The sequence below is a fragment of the Petromyzon marinus genome, chromosome 13 (assembly GCF_048934315.1).
Source record: "Petromyzon marinus isolate PM22_M1 ecotype Great Lakes invasive population chromosome 13, UKy_Petmar_22M1.pri1.0, whole genome shotgun sequence".
Classification (NCBI taxonomy): domain Eukaryota; kingdom Metazoa; phylum Chordata; class Hyperoartia; order Petromyzontiformes; family Petromyzontidae; genus Petromyzon; species Petromyzon marinus.
Window position 1 is genome coordinate 15,045,167 of NC_133679.1, and position 16,263 is coordinate 15,061,429.

Sequence of the window (16,263 nt, forward strand, 5' to 3'; positions counted from 1 at the left end):
GCTCACCGACGACACGCCCACGGAAACGCAGACGTGCAGATGGAGCTCTGGGCGGATCGACGTCCTTTATTTACAGCCACAGGTCTAAGACGGAGGCGGGTACAGACGTGCCTGTGCATAAACGCGCGCGTGCATGTGTGTGCGCATGTGTGTGTATGCATGCATGTGTGTGTGTGTGCGTGCATGTGTGTGTGCGTGCATGTGTGTGCATGTGCGTGTATGCGTGCGTGTGTATGCGTGCGTGTCAACAGAGTCAAACGTACATGAACACTCTCACTAGTCCGTCACTCGAATGCGGCCCCGAGATTGCGGCGGAGGCAAGGAAGACCCAATGAGCGTAGGGAGGCTTAAGCCACGCGGGGCACGCAGAGCTTTGTAAAGCATGACAGTGCCTCGACTCGCACGGCGGGGGTCGACTTCCGGGAGGAGGGGTCGAGGCCACGTGTGTCCCCCGCGGTGGCCCCCACCAACCCAAAGGTCACCGGATTCTCACTCCTTGGCGTCCCGCGCCCTGGCCTCTACCCCTGGGTCTCCCTCGCGCTCCAACGCGTTGACTTAGGGCCCAAGAAATGGAATGGAGAGAGGAAGAGAAGGTAACAGACGAATTTAAACGCAAAACTTTACTAAACGAGCACAATCTCGAAAAACGCAACGAGGAAAGGAGACGGTAACGTTACGGTGGGGAACAGAAGCACTTCACGAAATAAAATATCAGACGCAAAACCAAAAGTGTTGAAACGAGACGGGCGCGGTCTCGTTGGGTGCGCACGCGCGACGCCAGCTCGCTAGCGCTCGGAGGCCGAGATGGCCTGTTCACTCATCACATACGCCCTTGTCAGCTTAACATTTTTATTTCTAACTTACTCTTTAAAAGTTTGTTTTATTATTTATATTGCGCACAGGATATTGGGGGGGGGGGGGGGGGGGGAGGAACCTGTGGGCGCTGTAGGCGCCTTGCTGCTACTGCTGCTGTTGTCATGACTGATGGAGTTGCTGGCGAAAATTATAAAAAGGGATTTGAGGTCATTTATTTGGGGGGGGTCAAGGTGGGAGGGGTGAGCTTATGAGAGAGGGGGCAAAGCTACCCTAGTGAATCACGCTGCCCACGCCACCACCACCACTCGCATCGCCTCCTTTGCATCTTTGCCGCTGCCGCCATTCGTTAGCCATCATTACTGTTAGTTATCGCGCAATGTATTTTACAATGGCCGCAGTCGGCCCGGGTTTGGCGGCATATCGGGGGGGATTGTGGGGATTGAGCGCCCTGCGTTGAGAGAGAGGAGCAGGCGGGAGCAGTGGGTGGGGGGGTGGGGGGAAGGAGGCGGAGGGAGGGAGAGGTCGCTGGGTCACGGGGCCGCACTGTCAGGACTCCTCGTTGCCAGAGTCGTTGTTGTCTCCGCCGTCGTAGTATCCGTCCTCGTTGTCGTCGTCGTCGTCGTCCTCATCGAGGTCATCGCAGAAGTCGTCGTAGAGGAGGTCGGAGGTCGAGTCTCGGGGGGGCGGTGCCCGCGGCTTCACGCAGTACTCTGCGAGCGTGGTGGGCACCTTCACGCCATCGCGGTCCGCGTCCGCCTGCGTTGCCAGCACCCGCATGCTGCTCGCGGGCAAAGACACGCGCAGACACACGCGTGGACAACAGAATCGGAACCATTAAAACAATATGAACCAGACGGTAACAAGAGTAACAAAACGTCAAGAACCTCGACTACAAAATTGTGGCGACGAGTAATCAAATCGTATCGGGTGGCTGGCCGATGAATTGCCGCACCAGTACGTACGCACGTGCGTACGTACTGGTGCCAGTAAGCCAGTCAGTTAACCAATGACCTGCCCCGCAGCGAGCCTTCCGCACTTCGCCTGGCGGCCTCAAAAGTGCATCCCCCCACCCGGCACAAGCGCCGGGGTGACGTCACCGCCACTCGGCGGCGAACGTCGATGGTCACCGTGCGTGTACGCAAACCCGTCCGATGCCGTGTGTCCGTGTGTGTCGATGCGCGCATGCGGCTGGCGCTGCGTGCGCGCGCTGTGGGCGGCGGGCACCCGCACCGGATGATGTTCTCGTACTCCTTGTCCTTGGCCCGGCTGTCGCGCCAGCGGCGGTACATGACCGACGCGTCCACGTTGGCTGGCGAGAAGGTGTTGGGCTCCGAGAGCAGCGAGATCACGCTCAGCAGGATCGTCCTGTGGCAGCGCCGCACGGTGGGGGTGGGGGGGGGGGGAGTTAAAACAACCGGACCGTCATCGCAACTCGTATCGACCGCTGGTGTGCCCGCCCGAGTGGGCACAGCGAGAGGGCAGGTGGTGCATCGCCAGTCTCCTCGGTCATCTAACCCAGGGCCCGGAGCCGCAGGCGGTGGCTCTTTAAGGACTGCTTTGTGACGTTTATTTATTAAGTACCACCATCTCTTATTCACGTTTATTTATTAAGTACCACCATCTCTTATTCACGTTTATTTATTAAGTACCACCATCTCTTATTCACGTTTATTTATTAAGTACCACCATCTCTTATTCACGTTTATTTATTAAGTACCACCATCTCTTATTCACGTTTATTTATTAAGTACCACCATCTCTTATTCACGTTTATTTATTAAGTACCACCATCTCTTATTCACGTTTATTTATTAAGTACCACCATCTCTTATTCACGTTTATTTATTAAGTACCACCATCTCTTATTCACGTTTATTTATTAAGTACCACCATCTCTTATTCACGTTTATTTATTAAGTACCACCATCTCTTATTCACGTTTATTTATTAAGTACCACCATCTCTTATTCACGTTGCATGGCGGCTCTTGAAATGTTGCGTTTCTTTTTACCGAATTCGAAAAAGGTGGCTGTTATTTTGGTTGTCAACCCCCTGGTGTAACCCACAACACCTGCCAGCAGCGAGCTTTCCACGCTTCACGTGACGGCCTCAAACTGAACCTTAGTGTGGCACAAGAGCCAGGGTGATGTCACCGCCACTCAGTAGCAAATGGCTGCTGTTGTTGTAGTGGTTGTTACGTCTGCGGCGTCGTGGATAGTGCACTACGGTTTCCCGCGATCCGAGTTCACGTCGCCCAACTGTGACCGAAGCCAAGTGTAACCCATCACTCCCATGACCATCGTATTGTATCGTATTTGGCCTATGGCTCTATGTGCGACTCCCCCCGTAAGTAGGAAAGGAGGAGCTTAACGGCGACTGCAGTCTATCGCTCACCCCCCACATGCTTTGCCGGAGAATCCATCTGAGGACCTCCAACCCCACGGAATAGCTTCGGCAATCTTAGCACAGTTATTGTAAACTCGGTCCCCTCCCAACCGATTCGCCGCATGGAGGGGAAGGGGGGGGTAGGTACCGGACGTTCTGCGTGGGGTTCCACCGCTCCGAGGGCAGCTCCCCACTCTGGGGGTCGTCCACAGGCGGGTGCAGGATGGAGATGCACACGTCTCCATTCTGCCGACACCCGGTGAGCACACAAAGACCCCCCCCCCGCTTAGCCTTTAACCGACTTCTGGGGCAAGTGCTATTAGCACTCACTTTCGAAGGCCAGCACCTATGACGAACAGCCCGGCACATGCCGATGTTTACAACATCCCGCATCAGGTACTCATTTAATGGCGTTAACATAGCACATAGGTACAGACACACGGGTACACACGGGCGCAGACATACACACGGGCAAACAAACACAAACGTACACACAGGCACAGCGAGGAACAGACAGCACGTCACCCACACAACACCACTACATGTCACTAAAACAACTTGCACAGCCAAACTTCCCTGAAACACAGCACACGTGGCTACCAGGCATCGCTCGTGCACAGCGCGATACTGTGACAACACCGAATGTCACAAGTGCACGCAAGTGAGAGAGTCGCGCAGCAACGGAGGCCAAAACAAGTCCGCTCGTCACTTCCCCTGTTTGTTTCCTTTGCCTGCGCCCCCTCGCGGCACCAACTCCCTCCCCCACTCCCCCCCCCCCCCAATGTGTTTCCTCTGACCGGTATGGTGTGGAGTCCCCGCCTCCCTTGGCACTCCCGTGCCCCCCCACTCACCTCGTACACGTTAGGGTGCCACATCTTGGTGAGGAACTTGAACGTGGGGGGCGAGTACGGGTAGTCCTGAGGGAACTTCATCTGGGCCTGGTTCCCATCAGAGGCACACACAGGCAGGCACACACAGTCATAAACACATCAAGTGTACAGACATACACAGTCACACAAACAGAAGCAGGCCCAGACACAGGTATAAACACATACGTAGTTACATAAGCACACACACATGGCACACGCTAGGGTAGACACACTGTTCTGAACTCAGGAAGGCATGGACACACACAAAGAGCCACCAATAGCCGAACGAGCGGTTGGGGCGAGCGCCGTTAGCGGACACCTATTCAGGCTGGCACAATCAGCCTCCTTTATTTAACCGGGAGGTGAAATAAACCCATGGAGACACACGTGTGAAACAAGGAGCCGGTTCTATTGAAGCTCGAACCCTACGATCCGCCCGCCTGGGTTGCATCTTCGGCGCCGCGCTCAACAGTTGCGAACCGGCCGGCGTCTCCTGAGTGTGCACGCGCAGCGGAGCCTGCACAGGTGGGGGGGGAGGGGACGAAGCTACTGCCCTGTGCGGCCCAGCGCACGCACACCAAATAAATAATAATTTGCCTCTTTTGCGAGGGCGATTTGGGATACATAAAAAAAAAACCTCAAACACATTAGTCGATAACACTGCCTGTGTGTGTGGCCTTGCAAATACATAATAGGTGACGTTTAGGGGCATGGCCCCTTCACAACACAGTATACAACTCGTAGATACACTGTGAAGAAGGGTCATCGCTCAAAACGTCACCTATTATAGTTTTCATTTTAAAGGCGAAAGTGTTTATGGCAAATGTGTTGATGATAAAGAGTTGGAGACTGCACTTGCTTACACCATGGGGCTTGATAAGAATGATATTGTAAACATGTAAATTGATGACCAGTTTATAAATTGGCATATGAAGTTACCTAAATCTAAGCCACTGAGTAATACACAAACACCCAAGGCAATTTAAGTACACTATATATTAAGAACTTTTCAAGTATAACATTTTATAATTTGATACAAATAAGGCCAAGTAATAATGTGGAGAAACTTTAAAAGTTTAAATAAACCCCACCCCCTTCCCGTTATACCATCTTCTTCCCCTCCCCCTTAAAATACCCCGCTGCTCCTCCCACCCTGCTGCTCCCACCCTGCTGCTCCTCCCACCCTGCTGCTCCCACCCTGCTGCTCCCACCCCGCTGCTCCTCCCACCCCGCTGCTCCTCCCACCCCGCTGCTCCTCCCACCCCGCTGCTCCCACCCCGCTCCTCCCACCCTGCTCCTCCCACCCTGCTACTCCCACCCTGCTGCTCCCACCCCGCTCCTCCCACCCAGCTGCTCCTCCCACCCCGCTGCTCCCACCCTGCTGCTCCTCCCACCCCGCTGCTCCTCCCACCCCGCTGCTCCTCCCACCCCGCTGCTCCTCCCACCCTGCTGCTCCTCCCACTCCGCTGCTCCCACCCTGCTGCTCCTCCCACCCTGCTGCTCCTCCCACCCCGCTGCTCCTCCCACCCTGCTGCTCCCACCCTGCTGCTCCTCCCACCCTGCTGCTCCTCCCACCCTGCTGCTCCTCCCACCCTGCTGCTCCTCCCACCCTGCTGCTCCTCCCACCCAGCTGCTCCCACCCTGCTGCTCCTCCCACCCTGCTGCTCCCACCCTGCTCCCGATCGTTACCCCGACCGCGGTAGGGCAGCGAGAGCCCGGACGGCCCGGCTCGAACCCTACACTTGGGGGTTTATAGTGCCGGCTTTGTTCAACGTTACCTGCCGTTTTCCTCCTCTTTTTGAAATCTACTCTGTATTCTGACTTCCATGAATGACGATAACATTTTATGTTCAACAAAAGTTGAATATAGGATAAATAGTAAGTAATTGCTGCTGGAGAGGAAAGCACGTATGCATGTATATATGTAGAACTTCTTTTGCACCGTACGTAACCAACCATGCAGTGCAGACGAGAGCACAGAATGGTGACTGATTGTAAGCAGACTGGGTCTCTGCTGGAGAACATGAACACCAAGGCGTCACCAAAACATTTACACAGTGCACATGGGGTGGTGCTGTTGTATATGTGGTGCGGTGAGGACCATACCCGGCCGCCTGCATCTCCCCAGAGAAGATGTTTAATACACCGCCACACCAGCGAACGCATTTAAGGCTGAGTCGACCTAAGCGAGACCCAGGGCTGGTTCCAATAATTGCCGCTGATGTTAGCCATGGCTGGGATTCGAGCCTGGTTCACGGTCACAAAGACAAAGACCCCCTTTGACCGTGTAGCCTACACAGGGCACACACAGGCAGGAAGGCACACACAGCCGCACAGGCAAGCCCACACAAGCAGACATGCGCACAGTGGTAAAGAAACATAGGCACACAGGTACAGATACACATTAAATCACGCACACAGCCATGAACACGCGCACAAAAAACAAAGCGTGACACAAAGAAACAAACACACAGGCACAGATGCACCCATGCGCAAACGCACTGACACACAGGCGCAGATGCACACACACAGGCACCAACGCCGGCTCGACGTCCTTTGTTCTCCGTGTGAGCCATGGGGTGTTGGGCTACTGGCCACAGCATTGAGCTAAAGAGAGACTGCGGTGTCAGGCTAGAGGGACATGATAATGGAGTTACACACAGGTGTAAACACATTGATGGATATACGCAGAGACACGCGTGCACACAGGCGTGAACACAATGGCACACAGCACGCATGCACGGGCAGGCACAGATGAGAGCCGGGCTAGTGGCCGCCCTGTTTGTCTCTCCTCCGAGTAACCCCCTTTGTTCCCCTCGTCCCAGAACACTGCGGTCAACAATAGCAGCAGTAGTAACATAGGCATCGGCTTCATTATTGTAAGCATCGTCCGCAGCAGCATCAGCTTCAATGACTTAAGTATCAGCAGCAGCATCATCATTGTCACCTGGAGGCTGGTGGGTGCGAGGGATACGAGGATAGGCTTGCTACGTAGGGTACGGGGCAGGGTTGGTACGGGGGTAGGGTCGGTACACGGGGTAGGGGGGGGCAGGGTTGGTACAGGGGTAGGGGGGCAGGGTTGGTACACGGGGTAGGGGGCAGGGTCGGTACGGGGGTAGGGGGCAGGGTTGGTACACGGAGTAGGGGGGGCAGGGTTGGTACACGGAGTAGGGGGGGCAGGGTTGGTACACGAAGTAGGGGGGGCAGGGTTGGTACACGGGGTAGGGTTGGTACACAGAGTAGGGGGGGCAGGGTTGGTACACGGGGTAGGGGAGGCAGAGTTGGTACACGGGTAGGGGGGGCAGAGTTGGTACACGGGGTAGGGGGGGCAGAGTTGGTACACGGGGACAGGACAAGGCCACAGAGTCTGTCTCGAGGCCAATCTCAATCCCCCAGCGAGTTCGGAAGGGGTGAAGGAGGCACCGGCAGGACTGGCGAGATGGGATGGAGGGGGCTCTTCGAAATAAACCCGTGAGAACATGCGCGCCACGCTGTTGTGTTGTTACCGGGTCTCTCACAAACAATAGGCACAACACAACACTTACACAGGATACATCACAGACACAAAGCTGCGACCATAATACTGTATACAAAACAAGACTTACACACTGTTCACTGTTTTTTTTCGGCAAAGACACGTCGGTAAAATAAAATAAATGAAAACTAAATTAAATCACGACGTTTCAAAGGCAACACAAGCTTCCGTCTTCAGGTGGAACAGTCACAGCTATTTTGACAGCTATTGTGCAGTCAGCTATTTTGCTGTGACCACAATACTGTATACAAAACTATTTTGCTGGGACTGTTCCACCTGAAGACGGAAGCTTGTGTTGCCTCCGAAACGTCGTGATTAAATTTAGTTATAATTTATTTTACCTACGTGACTTTACCGAAAAAACCAAAGCGTATGAATCCTTGCAGTCACGAAAGCTTCAAATCAAGACTTACACAACACACACATTTAACACACAATACAAACAAAAAATTACACATTCTACAGACACCTTGTACACATCAGATACACGATAAGCACACAAACACACATCCCACACACACTTGAACACAAAGACCCCCCCCCCCCGTATAGCCATAACAGACTGTTGGGCAAGTGCTGTTAGCAAGCACCTTTGTCTGCCAAGTGGCGATGTTTAACACACCTCACCAGGTACTCATTTAAGTCTGAGTCGACCTAGAGGATGGCTAGAACCAGTTCAGATAATCGCCACTGGTGGTGTTGGCCGTGAGCGGGAATCGAACTCGGGTTGCCGGGTTCGTAGCGCGGCGCGCTAACCGCTCCACTACCGCTGCCCACACACAGTCACCATAACACACTACACACACAGTCACCATAACACACTACACACACACACAGTCACCATAACACACTACACACACACACAGTCACCATAACACACTACACACACACACAGTCACCATAACACACTACACACACACACAGTCACCATAACACACTACACACACACACAGCCACCATAACACACTACACACACACAGTCACCATAACACACTACACACACACAGTCACCATAACACACTACACACACACAGTCACCATAACACACTACACACACACAGTCACCATAACACACCACACACACAGTCAGTCACCATAACACACTACACACACACAGTCACCATAACACACTACACACACACAGTCACCATAACACACTACACACACACAGTCACCATAACACACTACACACACACAATCACCATAACACACTACACACACACAGTCACCATAACACACTACACACACACAGTCACCATAACACACCCACACAGTCACCATAACACACTACACAGTCACCATAACACACTACACACACACAGTCACCATAACACACTACACACAGTCACCATAACACACTACACACACAGTCATCATAACACACTACACACACAGTCACCATAACACACTACACACACAGTCACCATAACACACTACACACACACACAGTCACCATAACACACTACACACACACACAGTCACCATAACACACTACACACACACACAGTCACCATAACACACTACACACACACAGTCACCATAACACACCACATACAGTCACCATAACACACTACACACACAGTCACCATAACACACTACACACACACAGTCACCATAACACACCACACACACAGTCAGTCACCATAACACACTACACACACACAGTCACCATAACACACTACACACACAGTCACCATAACACACTACACACACACAATCACCATAACACACTACACACACACAGTCACCATAACACACTACACACACACAGTCACCATAACACACCCACACAGTCACCATAACACACTACACACTACACAGTCACCATAACACACTACACACACACAGTCACCATAACACACTACACACAGTCACCATAACACACTACACACACAGTCATCATAACACACTACACACACAGTCACCATAACACACTACACACACACACAGTCACCATAACACACTACACACACACACAGTCACCATAACACACTACACACACACACAGTCACCATAACACACTACACACACACAGTCACCATAACACACTACACACACACAGTCACCATAACACACCACATACAGTCACCATAACACACTACACACACAGTCACCATAACACACTACACACACACAGTCACCATAACACACTACACACACAGTCACCATAACACACCATACACACAGTCACCATAACACACTACACACAGTCACCATAACACACTACACACACAGTCACCATAACACACTACACACAGTCACCATAACACACTACACACAGTCACCATAACACACCACACACAGTCACCATAACACACTACACACACAGTCACCATAACACACTACACACACAGTCACCATAACACACTACACACAGTCACCATAACACACTACACACAGTCACCATAACACACCACACACAGTCACCATAACACACTACACACACAGTCACCATAACACACTACACACACACACAGTCACAATAACACACTACACACACACAGTCACCATAACACACTACACACACACAGTCACCATAACACACTACACACACACAGTCACCATAACACATTACACACAGTCACCATAACACACTACACACACAGTCACCATAACACACCACACAGTCACCATAACACACCACACAGTCACCATAACACACCAGTCACCATAACACACCACACAGTCACCATAACACACCACACACACAGTCACCATAACACACCACACACACAGTCACCATAACACACTACACAGTCACCATAACACACTACACAGTCACCATAACACACTACACACAGTCACCATAACACACCACACAAACACAGTCACCATAACACACCACACAAACACAGTCACCATAACACACCATACACACAGTCACCATAACACACCACACACACACAGTCACCATAACACACCACACAAACACAGTCACCATAACACACCACACAAACACAGTCACCATAACACACTACACAGTCACCATAACACACCACACACACAGTCACCATAACACACCACACACACAGTCACCATAACACTCTACACAGTCACCATAATACACCACACACAGTCACCATAACACACCACACACAGTCACCATAACACACCACACACAGTCACCATAACACACCACACACAGTCACCATAACACACCACACACACAGTCACCATAACACACTACACACACAGTCACCATAACACACCACACACACAGTCACCATAAAACACCACACACACAGTCACCATAACACACCACACACACAGTCACCATAACACACTATACACACACAGTCACCATAACACACTATACACACACAGTCACCATAACACACTATACACACACAGTCACCATAACACACTATACACACAGTCACCATAACACACTACACACACAGTCACCATAACACACTACACACACAGTCACCATAACACACTACACACACAGTCACCATAACACACTACACACACACACAGTCACCATAACAGACTACACACACAGTCACCATAACACACTACACACACACACACAGTCACCATAACACACTACACACACACAGTCACCATAACACACTACACACACAGTCACCATAGCACACCACACACACACACAGTCACCATAACACAACACACCACACACAGTCACCATAACACACCACACACACAGTCACCATAACACACCACACTACACACAGTCACCATAACACCACCCACACACACAGTCACCATAACACACCACACACACAGTCACCATAACACACTACACACACAGTCACCATAACACACTACACACACAGTCACCATAACACACACACACACAAATGACACACACACTAGGGCTGAACGATTTGGGGAAAATATCTAATTGCGATTTTTCTGACAGATATTGCGATTGCGATTTGATTTGCGATTATTTTTTTAAAAGTCAAGCTTCAGTTCAATATTCACTGCATAATAGACTTAAAAACACGTGATGGAGCATTACCACATGATACCACATGAGCATTAGCAAAATATGAACTGCTCTATATATTCTAATGCAAAGATGAGAACTTAAAAGATATGACTTGCTTCCAACATTTATTTAAAAAATTTAATTGAAATAGAACAATCAAACATGGAACTATTGTTAACATTCTTTGGGTCTTTCGGTAAAGTCACGTAGAACAAAATTTGTTTTAAAAAAAAACTACGTTTCCATCGCAACACAAGCAATCGTTATTTTTAAATCAATAGTTATAATAAATAATAAAACAATTCCATTAAGTAATAGGACTTTTCAAATCGCAACCTTTGCGATTTACTAATCGCATTGTTTCAAAATGCGATTTCGATTTGAAATCGATTAATCGTTCAGCCCCTAACGCACACAATGACACTACACACACACAACACAACGTCACTACACACACAACACAATGACACTACACACACACACAACACAATGTCACTACACACACAACACAATGACACTACACACATACAACACAATGTCACTACACACACAACACAATGTCACTACACACACAACACAATGACACTACACACACACACAACACAACGTCACTACACACACAACACAATGACACTACACACACAACACAATGACACTACACACACACACAACACAGTCACTACACACACAACACAATGACACTACACACACACAACACAATGTCCGCCTATGCTCGTCCCCACCATGAAGAAGGCCGGCTGCTCGGGCAGGCCCAGTATTGGTTGCTGTGGTTGTTGTGTGTGGGTCGTTGTCTGATGTGGTTGTTGGTTTGTCATGGTTGTTGTGGTCGTTGTTGTCGCCGTGTCTAAAGCAGCATGCTACTTTGCATTAAGCAATGTAACGTGTTACTCTACCAACTTACACCCCAATCGAATTAACTCGTTCCACGCTGCACGCGCCCGATGATTGTTAAACACGTCCCGCATGAGGCGCTAAGCAATGAACGCCTCGTTAATGGAGCCGATTCAAATTATTATTGACGTGTGTGTGTACACACGCGAGAACACGTGTGTGTGTGTACACATACACACGCACACACACGAGAACACGTGTGTGTACACACACGCGTGTGTAACGTTGTCATTGTTGTTGTGTTGTTATGAATGTAACCGGAGTGCTGCATAAATGAAACCCTTTGTGTTGTCACGTGCTGCTGCTGCTGTTGTTGTTGATCGATAAATAAAGTGCTTTGTGATTATTTTATTATAGAACTCGTGCTGTATATTTTCATTGTTGTAATGGTTGTGATCGGTGTAATGCGTCCTTCAATCAAGGTGTCCTCTCGACTCTGTGGCGTTGTCCATGCCGTGTTGGTGCCGTCTTTGTTGTTATGGTGGTGACGTGCAATGTGTTCCATCCAATTGATGAATGCCCGTGTACGCGTTGTGTTGTCATGTGTTGTGCGATCGGTGAGTAATCACGTGCTATGTATAAACGGTGCACCCTTGATGCGCTTTGTGTTGTCATTGTTACCAATAGAACAACATTTAATTGTAAACCCTGGTACTCCACTCTCTCGTGTACGTTATTATTGCTTTATGGTGTCATTGGTGTTGTTATCGATCTAGATTGTGAATTCTGCCCGCTTTGTTGTGTCGAACCGGTTGTGTTATTGCGAAGTGCTCAATGTTACGTGCTCTATTTTACACATTAAAATTACGACTCCCCATCGACAAAGCGTGTTGCTATTGTTGTCCATGCTCGTGTTATTGTGACAAATGTGTCAATATCCGATTACACCCCGAGATTCCTTTGTGTCGTTGTGTTAATTATTGTGAACACGGTGTGTAAATAGGTGTGTTTACACACTTGGGTGTATGTCTTGTGTTGTTATTGTGAACACGGCGTGTAAATAGATGTGTTTACACACTTGGGTGTATGTCTTGTGTTGTTATTGTGAATACGGCGTGTAAATAGATGTGTTTACACACTTGGGTGTATGTCTTGTGTTGTTATTGTGATCACGGTGTGTAAATAGATGTGTTTACACACTTGGGTGTATGTCTCGTGTTGTCATTGTGAACATGAATGTGTAAATAGATGTGTTTACACACTTGGGTGTATGTCACGTGTTGTTATTGTGATCACGGTGTGTAAATAGATGTGTTTACACACTTGGGTGTATGTCCCGTGTTGTTATTGTGAACACGGTGTGTAAATATTTGTGTTTACACACTTAGGTGTATGTCCCGTGTTGTTATTGTGAACACTCACACGTGGCGACTTCCTTGCCCCCAATGCTTTGTGTTCCAGTTATTGTTCGTTTGTGGCGGGTTAATGTAACAACCGTTTATATTTAACACAACGCACAATGGACCCAACTCTGTGTGTGTTGTCGTTGCTCGTGATGTGCCGATGAGCTATGCGACTGCTGCTGCTGTGTTAAATGTAACGTGCTTCATAATACATCATTTACACCACTAAAATCAAATCTAGAATGACACCACTAAACCTCGTCTTGTGCTTTGTCTTGTAGTGTACTGTTGTAGTGTACTGGTGAACTCAAGTATTATTGCTTTCAGCAACGTATGCTCTATTGTGTACATCAAACAATAAATCTTTTCTCAGCTTTGTTGTTGTTATTTTGGTCAACGTGGCGTGGTTTATAGAATTGATGATCAAAAACCTCGGTTGCTGTGTTAGGTACTGCGTAGCCTGGTCTACTTTGGTACTGCTGCGTGGGTCACCGTGACATGTGTTTTATTTGGTACTGTACACTACGTGACTAAGTCTCTCTGCTAGTTGGGTGGCTGCTGTTGATGCTGTTGCTTTGACCGCCTCGTGTGACGATCCTCGAAGCCTCATCAAGAGTAAGGTGGCAGGGCATAGAGCGGACACAGCTGATCAGTCCCGACACAGGAAGGCGTCTCGTCTCTCTCACACACAAAGGACCCCACACGTCTCGCTCCGGCCTCAACAAAGGAACCGCGGCGAGGGGTACCCCAGATACCACGCCAATCGGGGGTCAAACCCCAATCTTTCCCTGACACAGGGATACCCCTGAGGCTCGCCCCGCACCCCCTCCTGCTCCCGTATCCCTCCGGTCGAGCCAACTCGACCAAGAACACCCAGACAGGTTGCCTTCTACAAAGACACCCACCGGACGAGGCATGAGGCCTACTTCATCAAGAGGGAGAGTCCGCCTAGTATGATGTCTCTGCCACAAGGACCCCCGATTAAGGATCCTTACCTCCCTGCAGCAGGGACCCCAATCAGGCCCCCCCTTCACAAAGGAGGCCCATGCGGCCCCCCTCCCCTCGCTCGTCCAACAAAGGGGATCTGAGGTAGAAGACAAAGGAACCCCAACTAAGGGGGGGCCTTGCACCCACACCTCGAGATAACCTTGATCCCCAAAATCTCCCTTCCACAACGACTCCCACACGATAGTGGGAGGTGTTAGGGGGGAGGTCTTCTACCGCACCGAGGGCCCCCCTCGGCAGAGCGAACCCTCAAAACCGATCCCCTTCTACAAAAGCGCCCCCCCCCTCTCACAGACACAGGATGGGTTGTGGGGGGGGGTCTCTCCGCTTACTCGTGCCAGCTCCCACTCACCTTAAAGTACCCCCCCTCGTACAGAGTGCTGGGGGGCCCGAAGATGGCCACCTCCCAGCAGTAGAGGTCCGCCTCGTCCACCAGGGTGACGCGGAAGCCCTCCACGGGCTCTTCCTGCAGCCCCTTCCACTCGAGCCAAAGCGCCTTCTGCGAGCTTGACATCTGAGGCGCCGCCATGCGCTCCCCTTCCCCCTTCGTTCTCGGCCCGGCGCGATGCGGCGGGGGCGGCACTCGTGACGACGACGGCGGTGGTGGTTGACGAGGGACGCGGGGGACGGACAGGGGTCGGTCTTAGAAGAGGGGCGGCCCCAGGGAGTTGGGAACGAGGGGGGGGTTGGGGCTCAGGGAAGAGGCGTGAGAGAGGCGAGGAGGCGGTGATGGTGGGGCGGGTGGTGGTGGTGCTGTCGGCTGGTTTCAAGGAGTCCGACGAGAATGAGGTGTTGGTGGTGTAAGAGTACGAGGCGGGAAGATGAGGTGGGAAAGAGGGGACCGAGGGTGGGTGGGTAGGGGGTGGAGGGAAGGGGTGACTGCGCTGGGGTACGCGGAGCTCGAGACCGGCAGGCAGGCAGCGGGACCCGCAAGCAAGGGGGGGCCTCACTGTGGGCGGGCGGGGGGGGGGTACGGCGTCACCTCCCCCTGTCGTCTCCCGCACTGCGCTTCCGCGCGAGGGCCCCGCGAGCTCGACGAGGGCGGTAGCCGCTGCGCGAAGGGCGTCCCGGCAGTAACGGACACAAGCGGGGGGAGGGTGGAGAGCCGCGTCCAGTAGCCCAAAAAGAGAAGGGCAGAGAGTGGCGCGACAGCTCAGGGGAGCCCTGGGGACGCGGTATCTCAAGAGACAGAAAACTGGGGAACCTCGGTCCCGCGGTCCCGCAGCTCCGGGTCCAGTATCCCGGGGAGAGCCTGGGAGAGAGCACGGGGAGAGAGTACGGGGAGAGAGCACGGGGAGAGCCTGGGAGGGAGCACGGGGAGAGATTACGGGGAGGGAGCACGAGGAGAGCCTGGGAGAGAGTACGGGGAGGGAGTACGGGGAAAGAGCACGGGGAGAGAGTACGGGGAGGGAGCACGGCGAGAGCCTGGGAGAGAGCACG

The 16,263-nt window shown here is 51.3% G+C and overlaps 1 protein-coding gene across 1 annotated transcript; it reads right to left on the reverse strand.

Moving 5' to 3' along the window:
* Positions 1-40: 40 nt before the first annotated feature.
* On the reverse strand, positions 41-15,352 carry LOC116942105 (ubiquitin-conjugating enzyme E2 R2-like). The gene is made up of 5 exons (XM_032953691.2): positions 15,176-15,352; positions 4,053-4,139; positions 3,350-3,447; positions 2,047-2,181; positions 41-1,594 (listed from the first exon to the last, which is right to left on the reverse strand). Exons 1-5 carry the CDS (start codon positions 15,350-15,352, stop codon positions 1,363-1,365), a joined length of 729 nt encoding a protein of 242 aa, XP_032809582.1. The 3' UTR covers positions 41-1,362.
* Between the last annotated feature and the right edge of the window lie 911 nt (positions 15,353-16,263).